Consider the following 15,026-nt stretch of genomic DNA (forward strand, 5'->3'; position numbering starts at 1 on the left):
TAAAGGGCTAGTGGTATATAGGGGGCTGTTAGGGGGCTGTTAGTAGTGTTAGTAGTATCCCGGGCGAGCTACTTCCGCGTAGCTCGGTCCTGGGTTTGTTAGAGTAGGCTAGCTAGGTTCTGAGCTAGTATTTCCTAGGGTCGCTTTAGGGTAATTAGTATAATAGTTAGCTCTAGGGTAGCTATTATAATAATTAGCTTTAAGGTAATTATTAACGTTAATACTATAATAAGTATTATTATAAGTATTATTATAGGTATTAGCGCTAATATAATTAATAATATTAATAGGTTTTTAAATAATTTTTTAAAGTTAGCGGTATAAATAACCTTTATAGTATAGGTAATCCTTATATAATAGGGATAATAGTAATAATTTTAAGGGTTTTAATAATTAATAATGTATATATTAGTATTTATAGCTAATAAATAATTTTATTTTTTAATACTTTTTAAATTTATTAATATTTTTATTTATAATAATTATATTTAAGGTTTTAGGTAAGGTATTAATAATAATAATTATTATATTTAAAGGGGTTATAGATTATATAGATAAAGTACTTTTATATATTATAAAGATTAGAGTAGAAGTTATAGATATTATATATAATAGTGTATTAAGTAGTAATATAATTATATTTTTAATATTAAAGGTATTATTTAATTTAATAAGCTCTATTATAGTATTTTATTAGATATATTTTATTAAATTAGATATATTTAAATAGGATTAATTTATTTATAAATTTAGTATAATTAAATTATATTATAAAAGAGTTAATAAACTTTATAACCCTTTCTTTAATAAATTAGTTTATATAAGTAATTACATTATCCTAAATTAGGTTAATATTTAATACTTTAAGTTATTATACCTTTTTTAAGAGTTAATTTTAAGAGAAAGTATTTATAGGAAGGCTGTAGATAATAATATTATAAGTAGGTATTATTACTTTAGCTTTAGATTTAACGAACTTTATTTATTAATTAATATATTTAATTAAAGCTTTAGCTTAAGTAATAAAAGTAATATATATTTAAATATCTTTAGATTTAAGGAAGACGGTATTATTAACCTCTATATTATTATATAGCTTAGGGGCTACCGGGATATTATCGGTTATTAGAGTATTTATTAAAGTTTTTAAGTTTATAACTCTTTAATAAATAACCCTATTAATATAGTTAATAAAGGTTTTAAGATAGTTAGTTATATTACTTTATAGTTAAGATTTTATAACTTTATTATTTTTATTATTATCTTTAGTTAAGTTATATAGTTTAATAATAATTTCCCTTTTATTAATAGGAGTAAGGTATTTTTAATAAATTTCTTTTATAATTAAGGTTTAAGTTTTAATAGTTTTAATAATTAGGGGTGGTATTAAAGGTCTAGCTATTATAATAGCTTAGCTATAGACGTTATTTTTAATACTTTATAAAGGGTTAATAGTAGCCGTTATAGTACTATTGTTTATAGTTGTTATTTATAAAGCTTTTATAATATAAGTAATATATTTTATTTATTATTATTATATTATAACGATTTTATTTAAATAGGTTTTTTATATTTAAACCTTTATTTGATATAAAAACTTTTTTAAGAATGTTTTAATAAATTTATAAAAAGGTAAAAATATATATACTAGGTATACTAATAACATTATTACTTTTATTATAAGCTTAAATTACTTTTTAAAAGGTAGTAATAACTCTTTTAAATTTATAGGTATATATTAATATATTATTTAAAATGTTATTTAAGTCCGGCTATTATTAGGGTATATTCGGTATTATAATAACAGCGTTAAGGTATCTTAAAAACGGCTTTTTTAATTATTAAGAGCCGCGCCGGTAATGTACCGAGCTCTAAGTAAGCTCGGAGCGTAGCGGTTGCTTTAGTAATTTAATAACCGAAATTATAGGCTAGTGTGGGCTTGTTTAAGTATGTTATTTCTAAAAATTGAGATCTGACTTTTGTTATTGTTTTTGGGAGTTAGTAAGGGGGGGTGTGATCTTATATCTCTAAGCGTTAAGATGGGTAGATCTCAATTGAGTTATCTGATCCGAAGCTCGTGCGCGCCAAGGCCGGTGACGGCAACGCTATGCACTGGTTACAGCTACCAGGTCCGAGCCTATTACATACTCAGCTGCCAAGCTGCATAGCTCCCGGCTTTCCTTCGAGCAGGTCGACACTGCAGCAGCAGGAGTGGGAGGCGAGAAAACGAGAGAACTGGCCTGCCGGTCGGTCCCGTGTATGGAGGAGTCCTCTAGTCGCGAACCGCGCCATTCATGCCCACACCCACACCCTGCATGGGCTAACAGGGCTGGTCCATGCAACGTCCCCGCTGCCATCTTATCTGATCATCTGATAAAATCAGCTCATTCGATGGCCATCCCCAACCCAGCACAATAGAACAGGACTGGCTGTTCTTGGCGGGCCCTGGCCTCGGCGTATTGCAATTTTCACTCAGCGCGAACTTGCCTGGACTGGGTTAACCGACTGGGGGTCTGGCCAACCTCGCCCGTGGAAGAATTTGCACATCCATACGTCCAACGAGACGGATACTGCATGATGGGTGGGCTGCTTATGACTCCAGTTTCCAGACCCGAGTCTCTGGCATTTCCCGCTTCCCTCCCCTTGAAGGTCTTGGCCGACCTCGGTGGAGGAGCTTGGTCCCCTGCTGTAGAAAAATGCATATATGTCGGGTGCTGCGCTGCCAGAATTGCCTGTTCCTGTCTTCTTCCTTTGTCGATCCCTACCAACCCCTCGCCCCGTCCCCAAATCATTGCTTGTGCCTAGCAATTTGGATATAGCCACTCACAATGGCTTCCCCTGCTGGAGTGGTCTCGTCTGAGCCGTACGATATGGAAAAGCGTGCCGCCGAGTACAAAGCCCCTCCGACTCACGAGGTGCATGAGGGCGCCGATGGAAAATCCGAGTCGGATGGCAACTCAACCCACGCCCAAGGTGTGAAGCGCGTTGAAGCTATCACGGCTGTCTGGTCCAAGAAGGCGTTATGGTCTACCTTCGTCCTGTGAGCAAAACAACATAAAGGATCCGGAATCATCCGAACTGTGGACATATACTGATCGGTTCTCCCCCTTTTCCCTCGTAGGTTATGGCTTGTCAGTTTCGTTGCCGCCATGCTCGGCTCCATCGAAGGAGCTCTGAGCCCCTATATCACGAGCTCGTTCGACCAACACGGCCTCCTTGCCGTCATCAATATCGCCGCTAGAATTATCGGTGGTGTAGTAACTCTGAGCATCGGCAAGCTTATCGACATCCGCGGCCGCATGGAAGGCTTCATCGGCGCGCTCCTCCTCATCACTGTCGGCATGATCATGAAGGCCCTCTGCCAGAATGTCGAGACCTATGCTGCTGCTCAGGTCTTCTACTGGGTAGGTAACGTGGCTCTTGGATTCATCATCCAGGTCTTCGTCGCCGACATCACGTCCCTGCGAAATCGAATGATCATCTTCACCATCAACTCGACGCCCAACCTCTGCACCACCTTCGCCGGTCCCGTCATCGCCGAGCTTTTCTATTACAAGGCCAATTTCCGCTGGGCCTTCGCTTCGTTCCTTATCATCTTGCTCGTCTTTTCCGCGCCCGTGGTCGGCGTCATGTGGTACCATGAGCGCAAGGCCAAGAAACTCGGCCTGATCCGTCCCGAATCTGGTCGTTCACGGCTTGAATCGGCCAAGTACTACATTATTGACTTTGATGGTGAGCAAAGCCCCCCGCCGGGAGAGAGCTACGCCCACATGGCCCTCGACGAGATTACTATACGATAACGGCAGGCTAACATGACCCCAGTGCTCGGTGCGATCCTCATCACGGCGGGCTTCACCCTCATCACGCTGCCGTTCAGTCTCGTCTCGTCTGCGAACCATTCTTGGCAGAGCGCCAGCATTATCGTCATGATTGTCATAGGAGTGGTATCACTCGTGGCGTTCCTGGTCTGGGAGAAGTACTTCGCGCCGGTCCAGTTCTTCCCCCTTCGCACTTCTCAAGGACCGAACCGTTCTTGGCGCAGCGCTGACGTACTTCCTCGTGTTCTTGTCAACCTTGTAAGGCTCCCTGGCCACGTGATGTTGCCCTTGCGTGCATTTGTACTGACATAGTATGGTTTTCAGTGTTTGGGATGCCTACTACGGCTCATACCTCCAGGTCGTCAACGGCCTGAGCATCAGCATTTCGAACTATGTGCTCAACGCGTACTCTCTTACGGCCTACTTCACCGGCCCTTTCATCGCCCTGTAAGTCGAAGAACACTGATGTGTATCATCACACCGTCGTGTTGTACTAATTGCGTGTCGTAGGTTCATTCGGTATAATGGCCATGCCAAGTGGCCCGCGATGGCGGCCGTTCCCATCTACATCCTCGGAACTGCCCTCATCATCCATTTCCGAGTGCCCGGGGCCGACGTTGGCTACCTCACCATGTGCCAGGTGTTGGTGGGCTTCTCCACGGGCATGCTTACGACCATGTCGGAGCTCGCCCTCATGGCGTCCGTGGACCACCAAAACGTGGCTGTGGCCATTGCCATTTACGGCCTCTTTGGATCGGTTGGCTCCAGCATCGGCTACGCTATTGCGGGTGGCATCTGGACGAATATCTTGCCGGGCAAACTGGTTGAATTTCTGCCGGATTACGCCAAGGACCAGGCGGCGTCCATCTACGGATCAATCGAAAACCAAATGGCGGAGCCCATCGGAACGCCGGTTCGCGATGCTGTCATTGAGGCTTACGGATATGTGATGCGACTCATGGTGATTGTGGGCGCCTCGCTCATCCCGCTCCTAGTTATTGCGGTTTTCATCTGGAAGAACATCAATGTGAAGAAGAACCAGTCCGGTGAGAAGAAGGCAAGAGGCAACATATTCTAGGTTAGGGGTATCAGCAGGGGGCATGCTGAATTGATACGTGCAACGATGTGAGGAGCGAAGCTGCGTTTCTGGGCGAAAACCAGAGCGAGCGTCGTAAGGGAAGGAGAAGGAGTGGCATATAGCAAAAGACAGGTAGTTTGATACACGGTTAACAAAAAATTATGACGGAGATGCTGTGCAGGCAAGTAAGTGGAAGTAAGTGGAAGTAAGTGGTGGCAGGCGTAGCTGCTGATCGAGTGGGCAGGCGGTCCCAAGCCTAGCCCCACCCACTTCCACGTCATGGTCAACTGTTATCAATTATTCTCTGCTTTCTCAGGTACCGACATGGGCTCGACCACGACCCCTACCCAACGTCAACAAGAATAGCACCACTAGTCTGGCAAAAGCATACAAGATGGCGTCAGGTCCGTCAAATGCTCAGACCGGCGAGAGCGCCGACCAGTCTGAGTCACGCTCGGCCTACGCCGACCTGCGCCGCCTGATCCCCAGCCTGGCCTCGGAGCTGGACCAGCTGCGGGCCGCACTGCGCGAGCACAACCTCTGGCTGCAGCGCTATGGCCATATGAGCAACACCCCCGCCGACCCCTTTGGTCCGCCGCCATCCTCGGCCGACCAGCAACAACAAGCCCCTGGCGACCCCGAGCTGCCCGCCTACTCGGCCTCGGATGTGCCGCCGTACACGGGCGGGCCCAACTCGGTGACGGCGGGCTCAACGTCCACGCGGGAAGAGGTGCAGCAGCGGCGCGACCAGCTGACCGAGTGGCTCCGCGAGGGCGAGGACGTGCTGCGCGAGTACTCGGCCCGCTTCGCCCAGCTGACCGAGGAGCTGCGCATGCCGCCCGAAGACCTGCTCGGCACCTGGAACGAGGCCAGCCCGGACAACGCCCTACCCGACTACGCCCAGGTCGAGACGCGCGAGGAGCTGATGGTCGGCGGCGTCGGCGAGGTCCCGCCGCCCTACGTCCGCGGCCAGGTCATGTCCAAAATCGATGGTCGGGCAGACTGAGTAAAGGAAGAGGGAGGTGAACTTGTTCTAGACATCGATCATCCTGCATATTTTCCCACGCCCCTCGACACTAGACAATGCCAGGGGTAATACAAGCCCGCCGACCAGTCGACTACATGGTCTGAACCCTGACGCATGAATCAACGGGAGCCATGGCTGGGCCCCGACAAACACGGGGTCGCCAATGCACACTTCCAGTCCATCCAACGTGAGGAAAATAGATCCCAGACAAGAAGAAACTGGGTTGTGTTGTCCAGAAACATGGGCACGCGTACATCGGCAACCGAGTCAGGTCTATCACCAAAAGCCAAGTCAACACTGTACGAGAGATATAATATTTCAAATGCGTAACTCGTAACCAGGGACCACTATGTATTTCTTGATGTCCTCCTGTCCCATCTGGTCTACAGGCAATATGTGCATTATGGGACGATTCTCTTCAGCCCACAGTGCATAACTTGCTACTTTGAACTAAAACAACATGTGTTGTGAGTGTCGGGGTCGCCCTATTACAAGCACATGGGCACGCAGGCAATTGCACGATTCGTAGGGTAGAAACTTTGGACTAAAGAAATTTGGAAGCAGCTCCTTTTCCAGCTTGGTCCCCTATATTGCTCATTAAGATGGGACTGATCAGAAGCGACCATAGCTAATTACTCATACATTTGGAAGCCTCGCTCCCATCACCCATATTTTCCGACATGATCAAACACGTCTTGCTTAGGAACTAGCAGCAGTAGCTTCGTTGCCCTCGCTGGCTGGCTTGGGCTTCTCCTTTTCGGCCTCCTTTTCACCATCCTTGCTCTTGACGACATCTTCGGCGGGAAGGGGCTCGTCCTTCTTGAGCTGCTTGGTGCTGCTCTCAGCACCTTCGACGTCAGGGTGCGGCGGGGCAACGCCCTGGCCGGCCAACTCAGGAGGGGACTCGAGCTCTTGTCCCGCGGCGTCGACGACGCGCGTCCGCGTCTCGTATCTGGTTTTGAACTCGACCTTCCCTTCGAGGGCCTTCACCTGCTCTTCGTCCAGCAAATTTCCATCTTGATCCCTGTACTCGATCTTCTCTTCGCGCCCAATTACCTTCTGGCCTTGGGGCTCGAACTTGGGCGCCCCGGAGATTCCCGGCGCGCCCTCTTCCCCGTTTGGGGGGATTCAGTGGCTGCTGGGCTGCTTGCTCCTGTTGGACCGGGGGCGGGGGCGGCTGTGCTGCTTGATTATCCACGACGGGCTGAGACGTTTGGGCCGTGTTGACACTACTCTGCGGAAGCTGGGCGTAGGCATCGTACTATTCGAGAATCGTCATTAGTCTACATGGACCCATCAAAGTTGCCCACTCTAGGTAAGAGACACTCTAGAATGAAGCCATCTCCACCAAAATATATCGTTCTTTAACCTCTTCCCCTCACGGGCAGGCCATGGGTAGGAACACTCACGCTATCAAGGAAAGTATTGCAGTCCCAGTCCCAGGTGCCGAATAGCTTCACACGGTTGCATTCGTTCTTAGTCCAAGCATTGCCGTAGGCAAGAGGGGACAGCAGGGCGAATACGACAGCACTGATAGCCAACAAAGCGACAGCGCCAGCCTTGTTGATGATCGGGTTCTCGCGAACACCAGGAATGGCAAATCGTGCAGTGGCAAAATCGTAAATCTGGCAGAAAGCCATGACAGCGAAGTACAAAGCGGGGAAGTAATGATGCAAGAAAAGCTGTCGCTGCATCAGGTAGAAGGGGAAGTAGTGGAAGGCCCAGCCCAGCACCGCAGTGCCAATCTCATAGTCAAATCGCTTGAAGGTCGCGTTGCTGTAGTCGTTGCAGCTACGCTGCCATCGGAGCACGGCAATACCCTTGAAGAGGACGTAGATGACGACGGCCAGGGTACTAGTATACCAGACCACCGGGTTACCAACAAGGTAGATCTGACGGTGGTCCTTGCCCCAGAAGTTGATACCACGGCGAAGAATGGGCCACGAAGAAGGTCGAGAATCCCAGGCGTGCGATTCGACAAGTCCAGCATTCGTCTTCCACATGACTCTCTGAAGCTCCCAGAACTTGCCAAAGAAGCCGGGTTGTTCGTAGTTAACCTTTTCAGCATCGGCACCAAGCTGGGGGTGCTCGTTGTACTCGACATACCAGACGCTGTTGGGCAGAGTACCACCCTTGGCGCATGTCACCTCCTGTTGCTCGGATGCCCAATCGGGAAGCTTGACCTTGTGCGAAAACAGCACACAGCCGGTCATGACATGGACAAGTCTAAACTTGGTCTGGATAGTTCGAAGTCTCTCCTTGGCGAGGGCACCGCTCGACTGCTTCTTGACAATTTCGACTCTGAACAAGTCGTTGGCGTCGCCGGCAAAGCCTTCGTATCCGTAAGCGGAAACCTCATTCTGCCACTCGGCCTCGGAAACCGGGGGTCGAACATCGTGAGAGTGAAGGCGTCTGTGAGTCTGCAAATGGTAAAGTCGAAGCACATCACCATCCTTGATGTAAGGCATCTCCGGAAGGTTGTCCCAAGCAGCTGTGCCGTTGATGGCCTCGCCCTTGCTGTCCAAAGGTTGAGTCTGGTTCTCCATAAGCCAGACGTTGTTCTCATCCTTATGGGGGTATAGAGTGATCTGCTGTTGCTGACTGCCGGTGGGGTACATGAGAGGATGCGAATGGAGGTATCCGCCCTGAGTGTTGGCATGTCGGATGGACAACCGACTACCAAAGGCAACGTCGACGGGAACATCCTGCATGCCCTTGTTGTTCAGTGTTGCTTGGAATTCGGAGCTCATGAAACCGTCTCCTTCACCGGGATTGGTCAAGCACAGGAAGTGGATGGCAAACATGGCCATGTAGAAGGTGACCGGGATGATGACGAGGCAGAAAGTGCGGGCCATGAAATGCTTGGCAAAGATCCTCATCGTCACGGTCTTGGTGTCGCCCAGGAGTACCCATAGCTGAACCAGGGTCAAAGATCCCACCCAGGCGATGGTGAACAGACCCACCCACTTGATGCTGACTGTAACACCCAGACCCAGTCCAGTCATGACGAGCCAGAACCACCAAGCGGCGCTGAAGGCCTTGGAAGGGCCTTGCTCATGCTGGTTCGTGAAGGATGTGAATGCCAGGGCCGTGAAGGCGGTAGCAATAACCAGGGGCGAGTCAAGAAGAATCAGTCGGGCCTGGGTAAGGAGGCCGTTCTCGAAGATGATCAAGGAGGAACCCAACGCAGCTGTAGCCGTACGGCAGCCCACAGCCTTGAGAGTCAAGAACATGGTGGGGACCAGCAGGATACCGCAGATAGCAGGGAACATTCTCATGGCCACATAAGGCACACCGGGCTCGAGGTAATCCTTGCCAATGTCCTTGAAATCGAAGTCTCCGTTGAAACCGGCGAGCCAACCGAAGAGGGCGATGAGCATCTTGGCCAGCGGGGGGATGTACGTCCATGAAAAACCGGCCTTTGATGTACTTGGAAGCGAAGCCACCGAAACTATTGTGTGCAGAGGCATGGTTAGTTTTCCATAGAGCCAGCACGGGAGCGGGAGTCACCTGGGGGACAAAACTTACTGGACCTCGTCGAAGACGACGCTGGTTGGCTGGTAGATGCGGAAGAGGCGCACAATGGCACCGAGAATGGTCACCACTGTCATGACCTGGTAGTCAGAGATGGGCAGCAGGAAGACGTCATTGTCGTCGACACCATCGGAGGTGTAGTCGTCGTGTTTCTTCACAGCCTGGAGCTTGCCCTTGGGGGCGGCCGTGTTAGAGGCGCCCTTGGGCTTTGCTGTGGTGGCTTTCGCCATGTTGAGGATCGATATGGGATGCTATACCGACAATCCCGGTGTGTCGAAGTCGCGATGTAAAAGAGGTCGAGGAGGGATCGAAAGGGGATGCGTGGCTTCTTTTTCTGGGGCTACACGCTGTGCTGGTCGAGGTGCCCGGATCCGCTAAAATAGGAGCTGCGGCCGAACTACGAGCTCGTATCGCATGTGTCGGACAGTAATTGGTAAATTGAATAGAGAAAAGAAAAGGACGGGTCAAGAGAATGAACGAAGGTCAAGAAGCAAAGTTGCTCATTACAAGGACAACATAGAGAAACAATCCTGTGAGAATGAAGAAGAAGGAATTTCTCGACAGGGAGGAGAAGTCCAATTCATCAGCCCTTGTGGTTCGGGGGAAATGCTGGGAGGAATTGGTCGATATTGAAGCCAGGCACGGAGTAAAGGCCAGATGGATTTTTTAGACTAGCGGGCTGGGCCAATTCGGATGGCAAGTCTAGGAGGATTCGTGAAAGGGGGTGGAATTGGATTCACGGGCCAAAGTCCCCAATTGGCCATCAGCTCTCGTCGACCTGTAGAACCTTGGCGTGTGCTATCTTGGGACTCTCGCACCAGTCCTCCCACCCAAGATGTGCAAGATGTACCCCCAAGCAACAAGTGGCCTTATTCGCTCGGGGACATGGGGGGCCAGAAGCACTCTGCAGGGGGGTGCCAGGTATCCGACACGGCTGCCATGTACCTCTGGTGGCGCGTCGCGTCGGTGCAAGTACTCGTCGCCAGAGTCGTCGCTTACGCTGTGGCTGTGGCTGGAGCTGCTTAAGCGCGCTGTCTCCACCACCGGATCAACCTTCCACCGCCTTGTCCCAGCATTGAGGCATTCCTCATATGCGACGGGAAAATTTCACGCTAGCAATAACTTACGGACCCGACCTGGTTGGTTGATTGGATTGATACAACAACTGGAGCTTCACGGCTACTTGCTTGCCTCTTTTAACTCGCATCCATCCCTACAACGTGTACGCGACAACCACTGCAGCGTCGACTTGGCAGCAACAACGCACGAGGCCATACCCACGAACCCAGCAGCCATCCACACTCTGCCGCTCCAAGATTGACGCAATTTTACCATTTGACACTGAAAGGGTCACGATCACTTTGCCTACGTCACGATGGCCGCGACGGCTAACGGAGATGCAGCAGCTGTCCTGGATGATATCAAGCCGCCTCAGGGCATCGTCCTCCCCTCCCAAGGAATTCAGAACCATCTTGGAAAAGACTGCTGGTTTCGTCGCCCGAAATGGCCTGCCATTCGAGGAGCGCATTCGCGAGAAGGAGAAGACCAACCCCAAGTTCAGCTTCCTGAACCCTACCGACCCCTACAACCCTTATTACCTATGGCGCCTGAGTGAGATCAAAGAAGGAAGAGGCACGGCCGTTGCCGCCGGACGTGCTGCCGAGGCCGCCGCCCCCGTCGAACAGAAGCCCGTCGGCCCTCCCAAACCCCCGGATTTCCAGTTCTCCGCCCGCATGCCCAACATCAGTGCCCAGGATCTCGAAGTCGTCAAGCTCACGGCCTTGTTTGTGGCCAAGAATGGGAGGCAATTCATGACGGCTCTGTCTCAGCGTGAGGCTGGCAACTACCAATTCGACTTCCTACGGCCCAACCACAGTCTGCACAACTTCTTCCAACACCTGATCGACCAGTACTCTATGCTGCTGCGCGCCGGCGGCATCGACGGCGAAGGCGGCCGAGTCCAAAAAGAGCGCGTGGCCGAGCTGCAGCGCAACATCGACGACAAATACCACATTCTGGCGCGAGCAAAACAACGAGCAGAGTGGCTTTCGTACCAAGAGGAGGAGAAGCAGAAGAAGGAGGAGGACGCTGAGAAGGAGCGTATGTCCTACGCCTCCATCGACTGGCATAACTTTGTCGTGGTCGAGACCATCGTGTTCACCGAGGCAGACGACCAGGCCGAGCTTCCGGCCCCCACCTCACTCAACGACCTTCAATTTGCCTCACTTGAGCAGAAGGCCCGGGTGTCCGTGAACGCCAATTTGCGCATCGAAGAAGGCTTCCCCTCGGAAGAAGACAGCGCAAGTTTCAATGGCTACCAGTCTGGGCCACAACAGACCTACAACCTCCCACAGCACCCCGCGTATCCTGCCCAGCAGCAGCAGTACCCGGCACAGCAAATGGCACCTCCTGCGCAGGCTGCTTATGGTATGGCGCCGCCCACAAGGCCGAACGGCATGCAAGAAGACGATGAGGCGCGGCGGATTCGGGAGAGAGAAGAAGCCCGCCAAAGGATGCACCAAGCTCAAGTGGAGGCGAAGGGTGGTGCGCCTATGAAGATCAAGGAGAACTACGTCCCCAGGGCTGCGGTTCGCGCAGCCAACAAGCAAGGCACGCACATGGCGCTTTGCCAAATTTGCAAGCAGCAGATTCCCGCCAACGAGCTGGAGGAACACATGCGAATTGAGCTCCTGGATCCTCGGTGGAAGGAGCAGAAGGCCAAGGCGGAATCTCGATATTCTGGAGCGAACCTTGCGTCGGCCGATGCGGCCAACCATCTCAAACGGTTTGTCAGTCAAAGAAGCGATCTTTTTGACCCGGTGACGGGACAGCCAACCACCGAGGAGGAGCTGGCGCGCAGGAAGAGGACGGCCTTGAACAGCTACGACGGAAACCCGGACGGCGTAAGGAACCAGGCGCACCAGGCGGCACACTTGACGCACATGCAGAGCGTGAATGTGGACGAACAAATTGCAAGGATACACCAAAAGTTCGCGAACAAGGATGGCCAGTAGACTGGGCAGATCTGACGAGGGAAGCTCATCTTTGTACGATTGGAATATGGACGGTCAAAACCAGAAAACCCCAGCCCCCTAATATGCCCAATAGGCTGGGGAGCGTCTGCCTTCGAAAAAGGCGAAGGGGCTATGATGATACCTAAGAGTGCATAAGGACAGGTTGGGATGAGACAAGAGCAGCTGAAGGTAAAGAAACAGTCCTAAAAAACGTGCTTTATGATATCAAAGTGCTCATACTCAAATGCAGTTCTATTAACGCGCGTCGCTACCAGCTTTGTGGCAGAGCGTACAGCGCATTTCGTGATACCCCTACTTGACTATTACGCCCCTGCGTGCTGCACATCACATACGTGAAGGCGTCCTGACAGGTAAGTGCAAACGACTAGATAACTTGCCCGGAGCCTGTAGAGTAGTAGAAACGATCCAGCAAGTGGCTGGATAGTCAATGCTGACACAGCAGTACTACAAGTAATATAACCAATTCAACACCACCCTGGGTCATCTGTACATCTTATTGCATCACCTTTCGCAGCAGGGAGAATATCACATTCATAGTCTATAACATGCATTTTGAAGTTCAGGTTGTGACACTGAATATCACACAAACATAATGGCCATCCATGTATATATAGATTGACACTGCATAGTCTACGGACTTATCTGACCATTCTTCTAACTATCGTCATCATCCTCGTCCACATCAGGGGCTAGATCCTCTACAATCAGATTACCGCCCCGCCCCATCCGCTCCCCGAGCGTTGATGTGTCTTTTGGTTCGTAGACCACGCGAGGCATCAAACCAGCAATGCGGAAGGCGTACTCGTGCTCGTAATCCTCGGTGCTGGGCATCTCCACCGATCCCTTTTCGTTGGGAGAAGCCTCTTCTTCCTCCGTAGCTAGTAGATCGTGGCACTCCACAAAGGCGTATAATTCCTCTACCGTTGTTGCCGCCGCGAACCGTCTTACCACGCGTCCCTTACCAGAAGTCATGGGCATTTTGAGGGCCAGTCGGACGGCGTCCTTGACCGTGGCATCGGGTTCCGCAGCTATCGTCGTGGCCCGCCATCGGCGCCATTGCTCCCTCATGGCCGCTTTCCGCTCCTCCGCCGCCGCCTGCTCTGCGGCCCGCTTCTCGGCATCCCGCGCAGCCGCCTCGGCCTCCTTCTTCTGTCTGGCACGCTCACGATCGCGGGCTAGGCTGCGCTCGTAAGCGCTGTCCTGCTCTTCCCTCATGTTCCGTTCCGCCTCCTGAGCTGTTCGCGTGGCTCTGGCAGCTGCGAGATCGGGGCTGTATTTGTTGATGGCGGTTTGAATTTCAGCGAGATAGGTCGAAGACGACACAGGGCCGACGAGGCGCTTCACGATGCTCATCCGCGTGCTGCCTTCCTTGGGGGTCAAGCATACAACGCACGAGAAGGGGAATTTGGTCGCATTGTACTCGGCGGCCACCTGGTAAGTCTCCGAGTCCAACACGTTGCCGCCCCAGAGAATAATGTTGTTGGCGGGCTCGTTAATAAAGGTCTTGACTTCGGGCGCCAGCAGCGTGTCGCGGGTAAAGGCCTCGGTGTCGTCGTGCTCAGGCGACATGAGGACGATCAACAAGAATTTGAGGTCCTTCTTGGCCGCATCCAGCGCCTGGGCGAATCCGGTCTCGACGAAGGGCAGGCCGGTGGCCACCTCGGGCGTGCCGTATTCCTCCTCGAACTCTCTCTTGAAGCGCGCAGCTGTATCGCGGGGCAGCAGCATGCGTCGGCCCATGGTGCCTTTCCATCCGCCTGTCATGCTGGCGGTGATGGCGCGAGGACGGATCTGGGCGGGCAGGAAAGCCAGGATGTAAGTGAAGGTGCGGAAGAAGACCGAGACGGCGCGCATGCCTAGGGTGTACGGGGTCAGTAGTAGAGAGATCAGAAACGGCGGCCGGTGGGTGGACTCGGGCTGCGGCACGATCCTCGGGGCGGGGTCGGGGCGGTTGGTTCGCGCTGGTTGGAACGGGGAGGACGCGGCCAGAAGCGATTCTTGGAGGTTCTCATGACGAGCGGCGGTGGGCGGCGGTATAGAATTCTGAGCTGCCATGGCCTCGGCTATGGGATCCGGGCCTTCGCCATCGAAGAACTTGGCTATCGCTATCTGAAAGGCCGACAATCAGCCAACATACATACATACACAATCATATGTGACGTGATCAGCAAGGAGGCCTGCATACCTGGACATTCCATTGCGATCTCTCCAGAAGCGGGAGGGCATCTTTGACATCCTGTGCTGTGAAGGCCGTGTACTGCTCGAGGGCAGCTTGCTGGTCCGGGGTCAGCTGGGCTACGTCGATGGTGTCGTCGGCGGCCATGTCGACGGCTATTGCTGGGGTGTGGTCGGCTGGTGGTGGTAAATAGTGGCGGGACTTCCCATGGGCGAGCCAATGTCAAGGACGGCGGCAGTTGCCCAGGGGGCGATGGTTGCAACGGAGGGGCCGGAGATGGAATGCTGTGTCGGGAGCCGTTGGGTCTAGAGACGTTGGCATGAAGCGGGAGAATATAAAAGCAATGTGGCCTCGTAGT

General features: G+C 51.4%; 5 protein-coding genes across 5 annotated transcripts; 3 read left to right on the forward strand and 2 right to left on the reverse strand.

Annotated features, from left to right (window-relative positions):
• Positions 1 to 2,828: 2,828 nt before the first annotated feature.
• On the forward strand, positions 2,829 to 4,896 carry PG998_012663 (siderophore iron transporter mirb; the record flags this gene model as incomplete). The annotated part of the gene is made up of 5 exons (XM_066879479.1): positions 2,829 to 3,040; positions 3,122 to 3,732; positions 3,823 to 4,076; positions 4,177 to 4,265; positions 4,329 to 4,896. The coding sequence occupies 5 exons, from the start codon at positions 2,829 to 2,831 to the stop codon at positions 4,894 to 4,896; spliced, it is 1,734 nt and encodes a 577-aa protein (XP_066725863.1).
• Positions 4,897 to 5,290: 394 nt separating this feature from the next.
• On the forward strand, positions 5,291 to 5,902 carry PG998_012664 (uncharacterized protein; the record flags this gene model as incomplete). The annotated part of the gene is made up of 1 exon (XM_066879480.1): positions 5,291 to 5,902. The coding sequence occupies one exon, from the start codon at positions 5,291 to 5,293 to the stop codon at positions 5,900 to 5,902; it is 612 nt and encodes a 203-aa protein (XP_066725864.1).
• A 720-nt stretch (positions 5,903 to 6,622) lies between these two features.
• Positions 6,623 to 9,687, reverse strand: PG998_012665 (Dolichyl-phosphate-mannose-protein mannosyltransferase-domain-containing protein; the record flags this gene model as incomplete). The annotated part of the gene is made up of 3 exons (XM_066879481.1): positions 6,623 to 7,030; positions 7,333 to 9,352; positions 9,452 to 9,687. The coding sequence occupies 3 exons, from the start codon at positions 9,685 to 9,687 to the stop codon at positions 6,623 to 6,625; spliced, it is 2,664 nt and encodes an 887-aa protein (XP_066725865.1).
• A 1,145-nt stretch (positions 9,688 to 10,832) lies between these two features.
• Positions 10,833 to 12,471, forward strand: PG998_012666 (Pre-mRNA splicing; the record flags this gene model as incomplete). Its single annotated transcript, XM_066879482.1, is given in 2 exon segments — positions 10,833 to 10,898; positions 10,915 to 12,471. 2 exon segments carry the CDS (start codon positions 10,833 to 10,835, stop codon positions 12,469 to 12,471), a joined length of 1,623 nt encoding a protein of 540 aa, XP_066725866.1.
• A 675-nt stretch (positions 12,472 to 13,146) lies between these two features.
• On the reverse strand, positions 13,147 to 14,815 carry PG998_012667 (UBX domain-containing protein; the record flags this gene model as incomplete). Its single annotated transcript, XM_066879483.1, has 2 exons — positions 13,147 to 14,601; positions 14,678 to 14,815. The coding sequence occupies 2 exons, from the start codon at positions 14,813 to 14,815 to the stop codon at positions 13,147 to 13,149; spliced, it is 1,593 nt and encodes a 530-aa protein (XP_066725867.1).
• Between the last annotated feature and the right edge of the window lie 211 nt (positions 14,816 to 15,026).

Source organism: Apiospora kogelbergensis, assembly GCF_038363985.1.
Source record: "Apiospora kogelbergensis strain CBS 113332 chromosome Unknown utg000008l_segment0_segment0, whole genome shotgun sequence".
Lineage (NCBI taxonomy): Eukaryota > Fungi > Ascomycota > Sordariomycetes > Amphisphaeriales > Apiosporaceae > Apiospora > Apiospora kogelbergensis.